The sequence below is a fragment of the Miscanthus floridulus genome, chromosome 9 (genome assembly GCF_019320115.1).
Source record: "Miscanthus floridulus cultivar M001 chromosome 9, ASM1932011v1, whole genome shotgun sequence".
Taxonomy (NCBI): domain Eukaryota; kingdom Viridiplantae; phylum Streptophyta; class Magnoliopsida; order Poales; family Poaceae; genus Miscanthus; species Miscanthus floridulus.
The window spans coordinates 83,894,923-83,909,606 of NC_089588.1; the positions used below are offsets into that span (position 1 = coordinate 83,894,923).

The 14,684-nt window shown below is 49.1% G+C and overlaps 1 protein-coding gene across 1 annotated transcript; it reads left to right on the forward strand.

Annotated features, from left to right (window-relative positions):
- The first annotated feature begins 1,437 nt into the window (after positions 1-1,437).
- LOC136482278 (uncharacterized) lies at positions 1,438-12,074 on the forward strand. Its single transcript, XM_066479500.1, has 5 exons — positions 1,438-1,872; positions 8,311-9,247; positions 9,590-9,685; positions 10,984-11,120; positions 11,295-12,074. The coding sequence occupies exons 1-5, from the start codon at positions 1,667-1,669 to the stop codon at positions 11,458-11,460; spliced, it is 1,542 nt and encodes a 513-aa protein (XP_066335597.1). The 5' UTR covers positions 1,438-1,666; the 3' UTR covers positions 11,461-12,074.
- The last annotated feature ends 2,610 nt before the right edge of the window (positions 12,075-14,684 follow it).

Here is a 14,684-nt window from a genome sequence, read left to right on the forward strand (position 1 = left end):
CAAAAGAACCAACTTCATTCCCAATCACCATCCCTGTCTCCTTGTTCATCATGACCAGCGGCATACCTAAGGCATGTAGCCAGATCGACACATGATTGAAGGAGATGTCCTTCACCCTCTTCCTTCCATCAAAGTCTACCATCACTATCAGATCCTTTCCGAAAACCCATGGACCATCCCCCAACGCCCTTCGCTTTCCTGTCGGCTGGTGGAAGGTGAACAGAAAGTGGTTTGATCCGAGGTCTTTGCAGTCTATACCATGGATCGGGCACCATATATTCCCCAGCGCCTAAGCCGGCCCATCCATGTTCACCGACCGATCTGCCAACACCTTTCCCGGTGGCTTGTGGTTCCGCCGATCGTAATCCACCAGCATTCCCCACCAACACCCTGATGCTTTTCTTCTCAGCCTCCGAAAGCTTCACCTTCTCCATCATTCCCTCAACGGTCTCCATCTTCCTTCCGTCAGCCTTGAATCACCCACCCTCCCTGGCAGGATCTACCCCGAGGTGGGATAAACCCTAACGACGCTTAGTTGCGGCGTGACTACTAGTTAGCAGAGGAGGTTCGACTCCTGATCGGAGGGATTTACGTGGGCACAAGTGAAGAATCGGATGTGGACTCAAATTCACATCGAAACAGGAACCCTAACCACTGCACTATACCCTCTCGAGTCGCCATAGGCGCCGAGAACTCGAAGCTCCTGAAATTCTACTCTCACAAAGGAATGAGCTAGAATGATGCTAAAAATAGTAGCTTTTCACAGCTTCACCTCGTACTTGTGGGCCTAGTGTCAGTGTTTTAACCGAATTTGACCCATTGGGGGAGAGAGCACGGTGGCTAATCCCAACCTATGGCATGCAGGCCGTCTTTAAGCCTCCGCACAACAAAGCCTAGAACGCCTGTTTGAGTAGCCTATCAGCCACACGCTTCTCTAGCTTCTTCCTATATTGTCGAACCCGATACACAGTAGTCTACCCTTTGCGCCTGACAGGTTTCAATCTTACCTCTCCGTTTTCTCACACGACATGGCTGCTTCGAAGCTAAAAGCGAAAGTTGCTCTATTAGGTCAGTTTCAGTAGAGGTTTCATGATCATTAAATAAACTGACATATATAGTATCGATGAAAAAGACTAAAATTTTCATAGGATGTAATAAGTTTCATGCTTGTCTATACTACTTTTATTTAATACATGAGTCTAAAAAATTAGGACATGAAACCTCACGCTAACCTGGCCTTAGATATTCCGTTGGTTTCTTTTTTTTAATGTATGTTATCGTGTTGAATTAATGAGACGTTTATTATACCACATCGTTTTATCGGGACATTCTGTGTTGTGCTCGCTCGTCCAAACTTTTGACACCAAATGGATGGAGGAATCCAGAAAAGCTCCTGCCACCAGCACTTGATCCCTGCAAGTCGGCGAGCCGCGAGAACCTCAAACATTCTCTTCGGCCTGCCTTCCTGCCTCCGCTAGTCCGCTGCGCTGCCACTCCCGTCCTTTCTCAGGCGTCACTGACCAGCAGGCCCCACGGGCTCGGCCCCCTCCTCGGCTTCGCTTCCGCCTTCCGGTGACAAGCGAGTGATCGATCTACTCCGACCCACCCACCACCCACCGCACCACGCGAGATCTCTCGCCACCACCACCAGGGCAGGCTCCCTCCTATGGATCTCCGCCGCCTCGCGGTGTTCGCGGCCGCGCTCGCCGCCCTCGCCGCCGGGTGGTGGGCCCGCGGCGCGGAGGCGTCGATCCACACCTACGACCGGGAGCCCTTCCGCGAGGTGGGCAACGCCTTCCTCCTCTCCGGCGGCAGCGAGGGCATCGTCGCCGACGGGGCAGACCCCGCCGCCCCGCCATCCTCCTTCATCAAGTGAGGAACTATCTCTCTCTCTCTCGACCCCACGCCCGCCTCCCCCCTCCCTCCCTCCCTGTCTTCGGATGGCTGGAGAACGCAGTGTTTGGCCGTAGTTTCTAGAAGCTGGTTTGATGCTAGAGCTAAGGAAACGGTGGAGTTAGAGCGCACCACTGGAATGGGAACTGGTTGCTGGAGCTGACGCTGCTCTGCTTGCTTGGTGCCACATTTGGTGGAAAAATTCTGCTCCTGGGTAGTGATCAGTATGTGATTCGTTGTGGAATGTGCAAGGGGTTCGCGATGCTTTGGAAATTTGGGCTCGTGCTGAGGAGCTGGATGCAGATGGGTTTGTGCTGTGCTTAGCCTGTTTTAATTTGAATGGTGCTGCCCACATTCATCTTACTTATGGTGGGGCTCAGCTGTTTGGGTTGTGTTAAACCAGCGCATTTTGGTTGTGTTTTATGGCTGTGTGAGCGATAGCAGTAGGAGATGGGAGGAACTGGGGGAGAAGGTAATCGGAGGAAGAAGAAGAAGCAAGAGATAGCGCGGAAGAGTTCTTAGTTTAGGAATCTGGCTTAATGTTTACAAAATGCATGATGTCTCTCTTCCTCACGCCGAACTGATATATTCATTACAGAGGCTCTGCCTCGGTCACGCATGTAAGCGTCAAGCGTTCAGGCCCATTGCTCGCCGAAGACTCGCGGGTTTGGCTTCCTGGGCCTTCTTCCTCTGGGCCGGTTCCCGGGTGCTCCATCTTCCTCCTGGGCCGTGTTACTACGGTGGCTGACATCCCCTCCCCCTTGGAACACTGCTTGCCCCCAAGCAGTGGCGCGAGGAAACTCCTGGCGAACAGCTTCAAAGTCCTCCCATGTGGCCAACGCCGACGGCAGATTGTTCCATTTGACAAGTACCAGAGGTATAGTAGAAGGACCACGGGCCACCATACGAGTCTGCAGAATCTATTCTGGAGCCAAGTGGATGGCAAAGTCAGACGGTAGGGTGGGGATTACCTGATGATTGGCACCAACAGCCTTCTTCAGTTGTGAAACATGAAAAACCGGATGAATGGCTGAGTGAGCAGGTAATTCAAGCTTGTAAGCCACTGAACCGACACGAGCCAGGATACAGAATGGGCCAAAGAAGCGGAAAGCAAGTTTCTGACGGGAGCGAGGTGCCAGGGAAGTTTGGACATACGACTGCAGCTTGAGGTAGACGAGATCACCCACTGCAAAGCTGTGCTCTGATCTATGTTGATCAGACTGTTTCTTCATCCGATGCTTGGCCCGGTTGAGGTGATGTTGGAGAAGCCGGTCCATCCACTAACGGTCTGAAGCCTAGACGGTGACCTCCGGATGAGAGACAACAGAAGGATCAACAGCCAGGAAACGTGGAGGATATCCATATAGCGCCTCAAAGGGTGAACGACCGATGGCCGAATGGAAGCAGGAATTGTACCAAAATTCTGCAGATGGCAACCACTGACTCCACTTGTTGGGGCAGGCATGGACAAAACACCGCAAATAGGTTTCTAGGCACGGGTTGAGCCGCTCCGTCTGACCATCGGATTGGGGGTGGTAGGCGGTGCTGCGGCAGAGGGACACATCAGCCAGCTTGAACAGCTCAGACCAAAAGTGACTGGTAAATATGCGGTCACGATCCGAAATGATAGAGCTCGGAAGGCCATGTAAGCGATAAACATTCTGAAAGAATGACTTGGCAACTGTGATAGCAGTAAAAGGGTGACGGAGGGGAATGAAATGGCCATACTTGGTCAGTAGATCAACTATTACCAGCACACAGTCGAAGGTATGAGACAATGGAAGTCCCTCGATGAAATCCATCGATATCACTTGCCACGCCGAATCAGGAACCGGCAAGGGCTGCAATAGGCCGGGAGATTTGGATCTATCATACTTGGACTACTGACAGACAGCACAGGACTGCACAAACTGCTTGACTGCAGTTTTCATACCTCTCCATGCAAAACATTGCTTGAGCCTCATATATGTTACTGGTATGCCAGAATGTCCACCCCACGAGCTAGAGTGAAATTGGGAGATAAGTTGTTGGAATGCCGGGTCATCGCCAATCCAGACTCGGCCCTTATAATGGAGTAAGCCAGACTGAAGGGAATAATGAGGTATAGCCGCTAAGTCAACCGCCAACTTGGTCAGCAAGGTAGTAGCAAAAGGGTCCTCGCGATAACTGGCAAGCACAATAGAGATCCAGGAGGGTACCAAAGAGGTGACTGCTGCACACACAGCTGGAGGGGAGGGGTGGCGAGACAATGCATCAGCTGCCCTGTTATCAGAACCTGAGTGGTAGACAATCCGGTATTGCAGGCCCAGCAGTTTGGAGAAAACTCTTTGCTGCCAGTGAGTATGCAACCTCTGATCAGTGAGCTGTGTCAGGCTTTTTTGATCGGTAAGAATCACAAACTACTGAAACTGCAAGTAAGGACGCCACAGTTGCACAACAAGCAAGATCGCCATGAATTCTTTTTCATATGGTTGATAAGCCACATGACTTGGAGCCCAATGCTTTACTGAGGAATGCCAGGGGGTGACCGTCTTGCATGAGAACCGCACCGACACCCGACTCAGATGCATCAGTTTCAATTGAGAAAGGCTTGGCAAAATTGGGAAGAGCCAGCACCGGAGCTTGATAGAGGGCAATTTTCAATGTCTGAAAGGCATAGTCGTGATCAGGAGTCCAAATGAACAAGGCATGCTTCTTCAAGAGGTTGGTCAGTGGCTTTGAAATGATGCCAAAGTGGCGAACAAAGCGCCGGTAATAACCGGCAAGCCCCAGAAAGGAACAGAGTTCTTTGACTGAACTCGGAGTGGGCCAAGAGGCAATAGACTCCAGCTTGGAAGGATCAGTACCCACACCGTCCTGACTGATAACATGGCCGAGATAAGAAATCTTGGTCTGGGCGAAGGAGCATTTTGACATCTTCAGCTTCCATTGATCCTTAGACAACAACTCAAACACAGCTCGTAAATGCGTGAGGTGCTCCTCCCATGTTCTGCTATAGACCAGGATATCGTCAAAGAAGACCAAGACGAACTTCCGAAGACAGGGAGCAAGAGTTGTATTCATGGCATCTTGGAAGGTACCCGGGGCTCCTGTGAGTCCGAAGGACATAACCCGAAATTCAAATTGACCAAAGTGTGTTTGGAAGGCGGTTTTGAATTCTTCGCCTGATTTCATGCGGATTTGGTGAAAGCCGGACTGTAAATCAAATGTTGTGAAATAAGCTGCCCCGGACAGCTCATCCAGCAATTCTTTGATGATAGGAACAGGGTATTTGCCTTTGACTGTAATGGCATTCAGTTGATGGTAATCGACGCAAAACCTCCAGGACTGATCCTTTTTCTTCACTAAGATAACCGGAGAAGCAAAAGCACTGGTACTCTTCTGAATGATGCCCTGCTGAAGCATTTCATTGACTTGCCGCTCAATTTATGTTTTCAGAAGAGGTGCATAGCGGTAAGGCCGCACAAAGACCGGTTGAGCCCCGGAGATCAAGGGAATGAAGTGGTCACATTGCCGGCTGGGAGGCAACCCTGAAACTGACTCAAATAGATGGGCATATTCATCTAGCAAGGCCGACACAGCCGGATTCAGTGATGAGACGGACTGTGAAGACTCAGGAAGCTGTACCAAACAAAGTTGAATGACAGAGCCTGGAAGGTCTGCAATGTCCCCAATCAATATAGCAGTAGCACCTTCGTAAGGAATGGAGATCCATTTTTGAGCCCAGTGTACTTGCATCGGGCTAAAACTGGCCAGCCAATCTAGACCAAGGATCATATCATAAGATGAAAGAGGCAACAACTTGAGATCAGTTGAAAAGGAGCAGCCCTGCACTGACCAACGAGCACTAGGCAAAAATGATGTGCATTGTAAAATGGCCCCATTAGCTACTTGAACTTGAACTGGGGACGCAAGATCCTTGATGCCGGTGAGCGACTGAGCCAATGCAGAATTCAAGAAGGTATGAGATGAACCGGAATCCACCAAAATAGACAGAGGGTGACCCTGGAGGTAACCAGACAAGCTAAATGTCTTAGGGGAAGCTGAGCCCACTGCCGCTGCCACCGAGAGGTGCATCATAATCTGAACGTCAGGTGATGAATCATCAGAGCACTCGGCTGCATCAGACTCCGGAAATATATTCATCAATTCTTGCACCAAATGCAACTGCACCATGTCTGGACATTTGTGTTCACGGCTCCACTTTGCGCCACACCGGACGCACAAACCCTAGGCACGGCGAGAGGCTTGTAAGGCTTTGAACTTGTCTTCAGCCGAGGTTGGAAGAGCTTGGGGCAGCCGCTTACTCTCGCCATCAGCAAGCTTCGGTGGCGGTGGAGGCAGCGCCATGGCACTAGGCCACGCCGGCTTATAGGCAGGTGTTATATCAAAACGCCGAGTAGGCTTCTTGTTGAGTCCCAGCGCCTCTTCCTGTAATTGAGCAAGAACACAAGCAGTATCCAAAGTAGATGGACGTTGAACAAGAAGAACAGCTTTGATTTCATCACGCAAGCCATCAAGAAAACGCTGAGTATAATAGAGTGGGTCTGGGTGTTTGGTATAGGCTTTCAGATCGTCTACTAGAGCGACAAACTGATCTATGTATTCATTGACAGGGCCGGTTTGCCGAATCTGGAACAAGCGACGTAGCAGGGGCTCGTGCTCATCCCTGGCAAAGCGCAATAGCAATTGTGAACAGAATTCAGACCAAGTGATTGTCTCAAGCTGATCCTCAACAGAAGAGAGCCAACGTTTGGCTGCACCATGAAAGTGCATAGTGGCAGCCTGCACCCAAACCACGGACTCAACATGATATAGTTCAAAGTAGTGAATGGCTTGCTTGATCCACAGCTTAGGATGATCCCCCTTGAACTTAGGGAAATCAAACTTGGGAAGCTTGCCGGTATGGCCGCCCCCAGAACCCCCCTGATAGATGGAATCGTAATAACCTCCTGGGTGTGGCTGAGGTGGACGTGGTGGTGATGGGCGTGGAGGACTTGGTAATGGATGCGGTGAAAAAGGATGGCAAGGAAATGTACCCTTGCCGGGAGGTGGAATCAGAGTGGTAACCACTCCGAATGCACCTTCCCGGTTCATGATTTCGACGCGGTGCCCACTGGGCCGAGGGGCTGCGGATCCCACAGATGGGCGCGGGGCAGCCAGAAAGTCACCGAAGCCGGCGGACTTGAAGTGCGGAGTGACGACGGGCTTGGCGTCGCGGAGCGAGGCACAGGGCGACGCAGGAGCCGAGGCAGACTTGGTGGCGGGCGCTGTCGCGATCACCCCGGGAGTCGCTGACGGGCCGTCCACCATCAAGCGTTCCATGTACTTGGAGATCTTCCCCACTTCCAGCTTCAGTGTTGCGAGCTTGTTGACTTCGAGGCGAAGGTCGTCGATGACGCCGTCGACCCCTGGGCGCCATTCGTTGAACACCTTGGCTGCAGACTCCAAGGCATCCAGACGGGTGGAAGAAGACGTCGCGGTTGAATCGAGCTTTCGCTCCAGACCATCGAATCGCTTCTCCTGGGCGGCGAAACACTTATCGAGCTCGGCCAGCAGGGCCTTCTGGTCGGGACCCATGGCACCACGGTTGCGTTGAAGACGGGTGTAGTGCTCGTGGGTGGAAACGAAGGCAGGATCTAGATCGGCGGAGCACGCCACAAATTGCGACTCCGGGATTGGAATTACGGAATCCCCAAAGGGAACTGCAGCTCACAACTCCGATTCAGGGTTAGACCAACCAAATCCTGTGAAGTGCGAGCAATCGATGGAGAAAGTGCGCCGAACAACCGACTGGTGCCGAGAATCGATGTCTCTGATACCACTTGTGAGCGATAGCAGTAGGAGATGGGAGGAACTGGGGGAGAAGGTAATCGGAGGAAGAAGAAGAAGCAAGAGATAGAGTTCTTAGTTTAGGAATCTGGCTTAATGTTTACAAAATGCATGATGTCTCTCTTCCTCACGCCGAACTGATATATTCATTACAAAGGCTCTGCCTCGGTCACGCATGCAAGCGTCAAGCGTTCAGGCCCATTGCTCGCCGAAGACTCGCGGGTTTGGCTTCCTGGGCCTTCTTCCTCTGGGCCGGTTCCTGGGTGCTCCATCTTCCTCCTGGGCCGTGTTACTACGGTGGCTGACAGACTGCATTTTTACTTTGTGTTCAACTTGTACTTACCTATATTGCCTACCACATTGAACCAGAGCAAGCTTTAATTTCATTGGTCTTTCCTTTTTTTTGTTGCATTAGCCACTGATTTGGAGAATTCCATCCCATTTGTGTACAGTTATCCTTTCAACGATCACAAATAGGCTTAAATTTGTACAATTGACTTTACTAATTGGCTACTTTTGTAAGACTTAAACCATGTGGTGTGGTGCTGAATTTGATATACTAAATGCCCTGTCTTACTCTCTCAGGTTTGTGAATGTTACATTTTGGAGAACCCCAGAAGCTGCGGAATCACACGCAAAAATGGCACATAGTACGGGCTTGGTACAGGCTATACTATTTGAAGCTGCAGACAGGGATAACATTGGGGGATCTGCCTATGGCGGACAGAGGTCCATATGTTGTACCCCGGACCTTGCTAAACTAGAGGGCTGCAAGCAAGGGGAAGTAATCAGGAGGCCGTCCTCTGATGATCCAGATTGGCCCTACATGCTAGACACGCACTTCAGCGCTAATCACCTTTCAGTGAAGTTAGAAGATGAGCCAGTGCGCATTACAAAGACAGGCATGTACAACTTGTTCTTCATATCCTGTGATCCAAAACTGAGAGGCCTTGCTATGAGTGGGAAGACTATCTGGAAGAATCCTGATGGGTACCTACCGGGACGAATGGCTCCTTTGATGAAATTTTATGTTCTCATGTCGCTGGCGTATCTGTTGGTAATGATTGTTTGGTTTAGCCAATACATAAGGTTCTGGAGGGATATATTGCCTATCCAGAATTGGATCACTCTAGTCATTGCACTTGGTCTGTTTGAGATGACACTATGGTACTTTGAATACTTGAATTTCAACAGCAGTGGTGTGCGGCCAGTTGGAATCACAACTTGGGTGGTCACTGTTGGAGCTATCAGGAAAACAGTTTCGCGTCTACTCATCCTTTCTATCTCAATGGGTTATGGTGTTGTTCGTCCAACTTTGGGAGGTCTCACTTCCAAGGTCTTGCTACTCGGACTTACATATTTCCTGGCGTCTGAGTTGCTGGACATCTCAGAAAATGTTGGAACAATTAATGATATATCAGGCAAAGCAAGGCTTTTCCTCGTCCTTCCTGATGCATTTTTGGATGCTTTTCTCATACTTTGGATTTTCACTTCTCTTTCCCGCACTCTAGAGAAGCTACAGGTAAGCCAATTTAGTGTAGTTTAACAAGTAGAAGCATTTCTATTTGTCCTTTCTTTTTGTAAATTCATACATAGACTTTGTGATCCACAAATGCTAGTACTTCCACATGTAACGCAGTAGTCCTTTGTTATTTCAGGAAATGTGGCTAATTTAGATATGCCATAGTGATTAGTATGCTAGAAATTCTTAATACTTGTATTAAGGATGAAGCATGTATTCATGAATAGTGCAAGTAGGACAGCCTCTTGAACTGTTAGAAATTGTTAGGAAGCCTGTTAAATCTAGATGAAGAATTGTGTCTTCGTGTTGCTTCTTAAACTTGCTACTTTTCTCGTTCATCAGGCAAGGAGGAGTTCTGTGAAATTGGATATATACAGAAAGTTTACAAATGCATTGGCTGTTTCTGTGATAGCTTCAGTTGCCTGGATTGGTTATGAGGTATGTAAATATCTCTAAATAAATCCATAGTGAACATTATGTCTGTACAGGAACATTTGGGTGCATTTCTTCTAACAACATAAGATTATCTTGCTGCCTTTTGGTCCATTGAATTGCTGTAAGATTAATGAATATCCAAGTTTTTCGTTATCTTTATAACGTCCTGAAGTTGTGCCACTCAAATACGAGGAAATGAGTTGACCAATGGACTTGGGATTTTTTTTTCTTATTCATGTATAGGGATATATTTGATTGTTACTTTTTCACTGAATTCAAAATAGTGATCTTTTATTATTCCAAATATTTTCTCAAAGAAACGCTTCTGCCATTGAAGGAAAAATATCACCATCAACATGTCACTGTTACACTTTTAGCAGATTTTCTTAGGTTTCAGTTTTTAATACTGACTTTTGTAAACTAATGATTATGCTTTAAACAAGTTTCTGCTTGCAAATTTGCAATGGCTGGTCTTGTGCCACTCTGGATCAAACTACTTAGGAGAATAGTCATTGTGCTAATATTGGACATTGAATAAAATTGTGGTATATCTTTTTTTTTGCGCATAAACATTGTGGTATATCAACATGTTTCTGTGATTAGAATAGTCATTTTATTCTCATCTTATTTTCCTGTGTGTTCAAGAAAAGTACTCCCCATGTTATTTATTTCATTGAAATCATCTTTACCTGAGGAGCCAATTCATAAGAATAAGATATAGTGATCTAGACTAATAGCTAAGACCCTCTTTTTTTAGTGAGCTTTCTCTCAAAGTAATATGCTACTCCCTCTATTCCAAATTATAAAACGTTTTGGCTTTTCTAGATACATATCTTTTGTTATGCACTTAGATATACACTAGGTCTAGATAAATAGTTAAAGCAGTGTATCTAGATTCTAGAAAAGTTAAAACGTCTTATAATTTGGAACGGATGGAGTATTTGCTACCAAAACCAATGGCATCAAACTAATTGATGAATGGTATGCAAGTTTTACCACCACCAAAGGCATGAAACCAATTGTGAATGGCATGCAGGTTTTGTCCAATGCATGTGTCAGTATTATTCATAGGCTGTTGGATTCGTTGAAGTTATTCTGATTCATGAGCATCTATGATCAAACAATTTTTCTGCATATACATAAACCTCTGAAGTTTCCGTACAAGGAGATAACATAGTTTCCTTATTAATTGATGATATTTAAACTGGCATAATTTATTTGAAATTTCTTTTTTGAGAATCTTCAGTTTTGAACCTTGTAGATTTGAATCACCTATTTGTTACTGTTGACTCATTTTGTAGGTCTATTTTAAAGCGACAGACCCCTTCAGTGAGAGGTGGCAGAGTGCCTGGATCATAACTGCTTTCTGGGATGTTCTTGCGTTTGTGTTGCTTCTTGTGATTTGTTATCTGTGGGCACCATCCCAAAGCTCACAAAGGTAGTTCTCTTTCATTTTCAATGCGATGCATAATCTAGCTGGTTGCCGGTAGCTTCTTGCCTTACCATATCATCCATGAAGTGCCAAACAATTACCAACTTCATCAATAGAAAAATAGCAGCTGTTCTATGTGTATGGACTGCTCCGTAATCAATATGCCATTTCTTTGTTCAGATATGCATATTCAGGTGAAGCTGCTGACGATGATGATGAGGAATCTCAATCTCTGACGAAAGGAGATGGTGAAGTAGGGATGGTAAAGATTGACAAGGACAGAACCGCTGGTGTTAGTGGTGCTTTCAGCTTAGAAGATGAGGCTGAGGAGGACAAGCGGGAATAGCGATTTCTTGTTCCTGATGCCCACGTCCCAGAAACAATTGAGATATTTTGGAGCAATAATGTTCCAAGAATACTTCTTTTGCTGTCTAATTGTTGGCGGTCCAATCTCCACTGCCCATCTGTTCCAAAGTTGCATATGGTGGTTGTAGAAGTTCTTTGGTGGTCCAGTCTCCAATGCCCTTCTGTTCCAAAGTTACATAAGGTGGTTGTAGAAGTCTCCAATGCCCTCCTGTTCCAAAGTTACATAAGGTTGTTGTAGAAGTGCGATTTTATCCGTTCCTGTGAGGCATGTGGTTCGGGTTTGATGTAGACCTCAGATAGGCCAAGGTGTTGCACATTATTTATAACAATGTACAGCCGGTTTTACATTTTCTGATGCATAATCACATTCTGCACAAAATTGTTGAGCGAAGAATTGACAGATTCACTTCCAGGAGTGGAAGCTCACATCCAATCGGAGAATCAAAAACTGACTACTACTGATCAAGTCAAGGAAAACTCACTATCAATTTATGATTACACGAAAGTTTAGTATGTAAAAGTTTTTCAGAAGTGTCTGGCACAAACATTATCCCCCTGTTTTAGGCCGAGGTCAGACCTCATCATCTATATACATTTGATTATGCTTATCAGCTTTTAAGACCCTACTACCCACCTGTTCTGCACTATTGTCACAGCTATGAAAATGCTGGCATCACCATTTCATGTGCCCTTACACACTCAAATAGTCAAATCCAATGCAGTACAATGCCACTGATAGGACGTGAGGTTCTACCGGAGTTGCTGCGGAGGATATAGGGATGGAAGAGGGGAGAGCAAGGTCTGATCTCTCGGCGACGGCGTGGTGCCGTGGCGACGAGAGGAAGAGGTGACAGTTGCTCGCTGCTGCTGCCGGTTGTGCGTGAGAGGAGGCAGGGAGGCAAGGAAGTCACGTATGCAGCCCTTGGCCCTTGAGGCCAGGCAAATAATGTTTGCCTTGCTTATCTTCCAATCATCCCAGATTATAAGTATTTATCCTTCCCTATAGATGCTATAATTAAGGAACTATATTTATCTCTAAGAAAATACCAAATAAGCGATAAATTGGGCCTCTAAGCCCCTTAACAGAGCTAGCCCCCCTAGCCACTATTGGGCCTGTGCCTGGCATAGGGGATGCCGGTCATAACATCTCTCCCCGCCTGCGCAAACAACTCGTCCTCAAGCTGGAAGTCAGGGTAGACGTCGCGAAGATGCTGGAGAGGCTCCCATGTGTTGCGTCCTCCGCTGGCAGGCCGCGCCATTTGACAAGCATGTGCCACACATCTCGCCGAAGTTGTGGGCGAAGGGCACGCTCCGGAGCTGGCAACAACCGGTCATCCGATGTCTGCGGCAGAGGAGCAGGCGCCCCTAGGGGAATCACCTTTGTGGGGCTTCAGCAACCCCACATGGAAGACATCATGCAGACAGGCGCCCTCCGGAAACCGGAGGCGGTACGCCACCTGGCCGATGCGCTCCAGCACTTGGAACGGACCGGCGTAGCGAGGGCCAAGCTTTCCTTTGGCGCGGGGCTCGAGGGACTAGGCAGAATGGTGGAGTAGGCGCAACCATAACCAATCCCTGACGGCAAACTCCCGGTCGCGGTGGGACGCGTCGTAGTATTTCTTGGACAGCTGTTGTGCTTGGAGAAGCCTTTCCTGAATCTCCGCGAGCACCTCGTCGCGCTCCTGAAGAAGGCCATCCACCGTGTCCGTTTTGGCCAACCCGGCCGTGTAGGACAAAATGGCTGGGGGTGGCCGGCCGTAGACCACCTCAAAAGGTGTGGTGCGCAGTGCCGTGTGGAAGGAGGTATTTGTCGGGTACCATAAAAAGGGGTCCCCTAAGCAAGAACCGAAAAAATCGCTTAGACCTTGTAAATATCGAAGCCAACAAACAACCACCGGTGAACCCCCACCTTATCCGAGGCCCGGCTGGACCACCCGGCCCACCTCGAACAATATCCGGGCTCACCCGAAGCGGGCTCGGCCCAGAATGAAACCACGAGGCCTCAGACGAGGTACCGGTTCTCCGCCTCGCCCGAGGCCCCACGCACAAGGCCTCGGACGAGGTACCGATTCTCCGACTCACCCAAGGCCCCGCGCGCAAGGCCTCGGACGAGGTACTGATTCTTCGATTCCCCCGAGGCCCCACGTCATGAGGCCTCGGACGAGCACTCATTTACCGTCTCGCTCGAGGCCGGCTTGGCATCAACCCCGTCACCGCTGCCTTGACCGACTTCTCTAACAGGACGTCACATCCAACCAACGTGTCCAACCACTTCCGCGATGTCAGCCAAACGACGGCACGATACAGCGGAGTGGCCGACGAGATGGGAGTCACATCGATGCCATGCCGTCCGAGATAGGACGGGGCAGGGGTTACCAGCCGCTATGCTCGACACTGTGCCCACGGCTGACACCCATGCTGCACTGTGCTGCCTAACCCATGCTCCAAGGACAGCGCGGCGTGGAAAGTCAAGTCCGGGTCCCTATAGCCTCAGAATCAGCGTACAAGACCAACTGCTCCCTCCGAGCCTCGGCTATCCGCTTTCGGGCTCCTGTAGCCTCGGGACTCACGCCCGCCGAGCACCCCCACAATGGTTCAGCCTCTGCACCGACTAGGCCTCGACTCTCCACGTTGTCAGCACTCTGGGACCGGTACGTCGTCCGTAGTACGTGCCATGCCCTGCGTCAAGCCGCAGGAGCTCCCACGTCGCACAGGATCGGGCGTGACCGGCGCGTCGCTCCAGTGCATCGAGGACAAGGCCGCTCCACCGACCATGTCGCCATAGTGACAAGCTACAGGGCTCGTACATACTGCCTCCGCTCACAAAACGCCACGTAGCAAATACATGTACCGCCCCTGTGCCTCCCTTCGACTATAAAAGGGAGTGACCAGGGCCGCTTCTAAAGGAACGGAGACGTGCAAGCAACGCACAACGCTCTATAACACACACGCTCCCTCACCGCAAGAGATCAACATCTCAAGCAACCCACGCCACTCTATGTAGAGACCTGGGACTAGCTCCCTCTCTCGCTCAGCTTGTAAGCCCCTACTACAAGCACCTCGGTGCAAGGAATACAAGATCGCTCTCTCAGACTGGACGTAGGGCACCTATTGCCTGAACCAGTATAAACCTTGTGTCTCTTTGCATCACCATCCGGGATTAGGGGCACACGGTACACTTTTACTAGTCGGTTGAGGACCCGC

Excerpts from the sequence above, each read along its gene's own strand:
- LOC136482278 (XM_066479500.1), top strand. The coding sequence starts at position 1,667 with ATGGATCTCCGCCGCCTCGCGGTGTTCGCGGCCGCGCTCGCCGCCCTC. Across the intron at positions 9,248-9,589 it reads GCACTCTAGAGAAGCTACAG|GCAAGGAGGAGTTCTGTGAA; the intron begins GTAAGCCAATTT and ends CTCGTTCATCAG. Across the intron at positions 11,121-11,294 it reads CCATCCCAAAGCTCACAAAG|ATATGCATATTCAGGTGAAG; the intron begins GTAGTTCTCTTT and ends TTCTTTGTTCAG.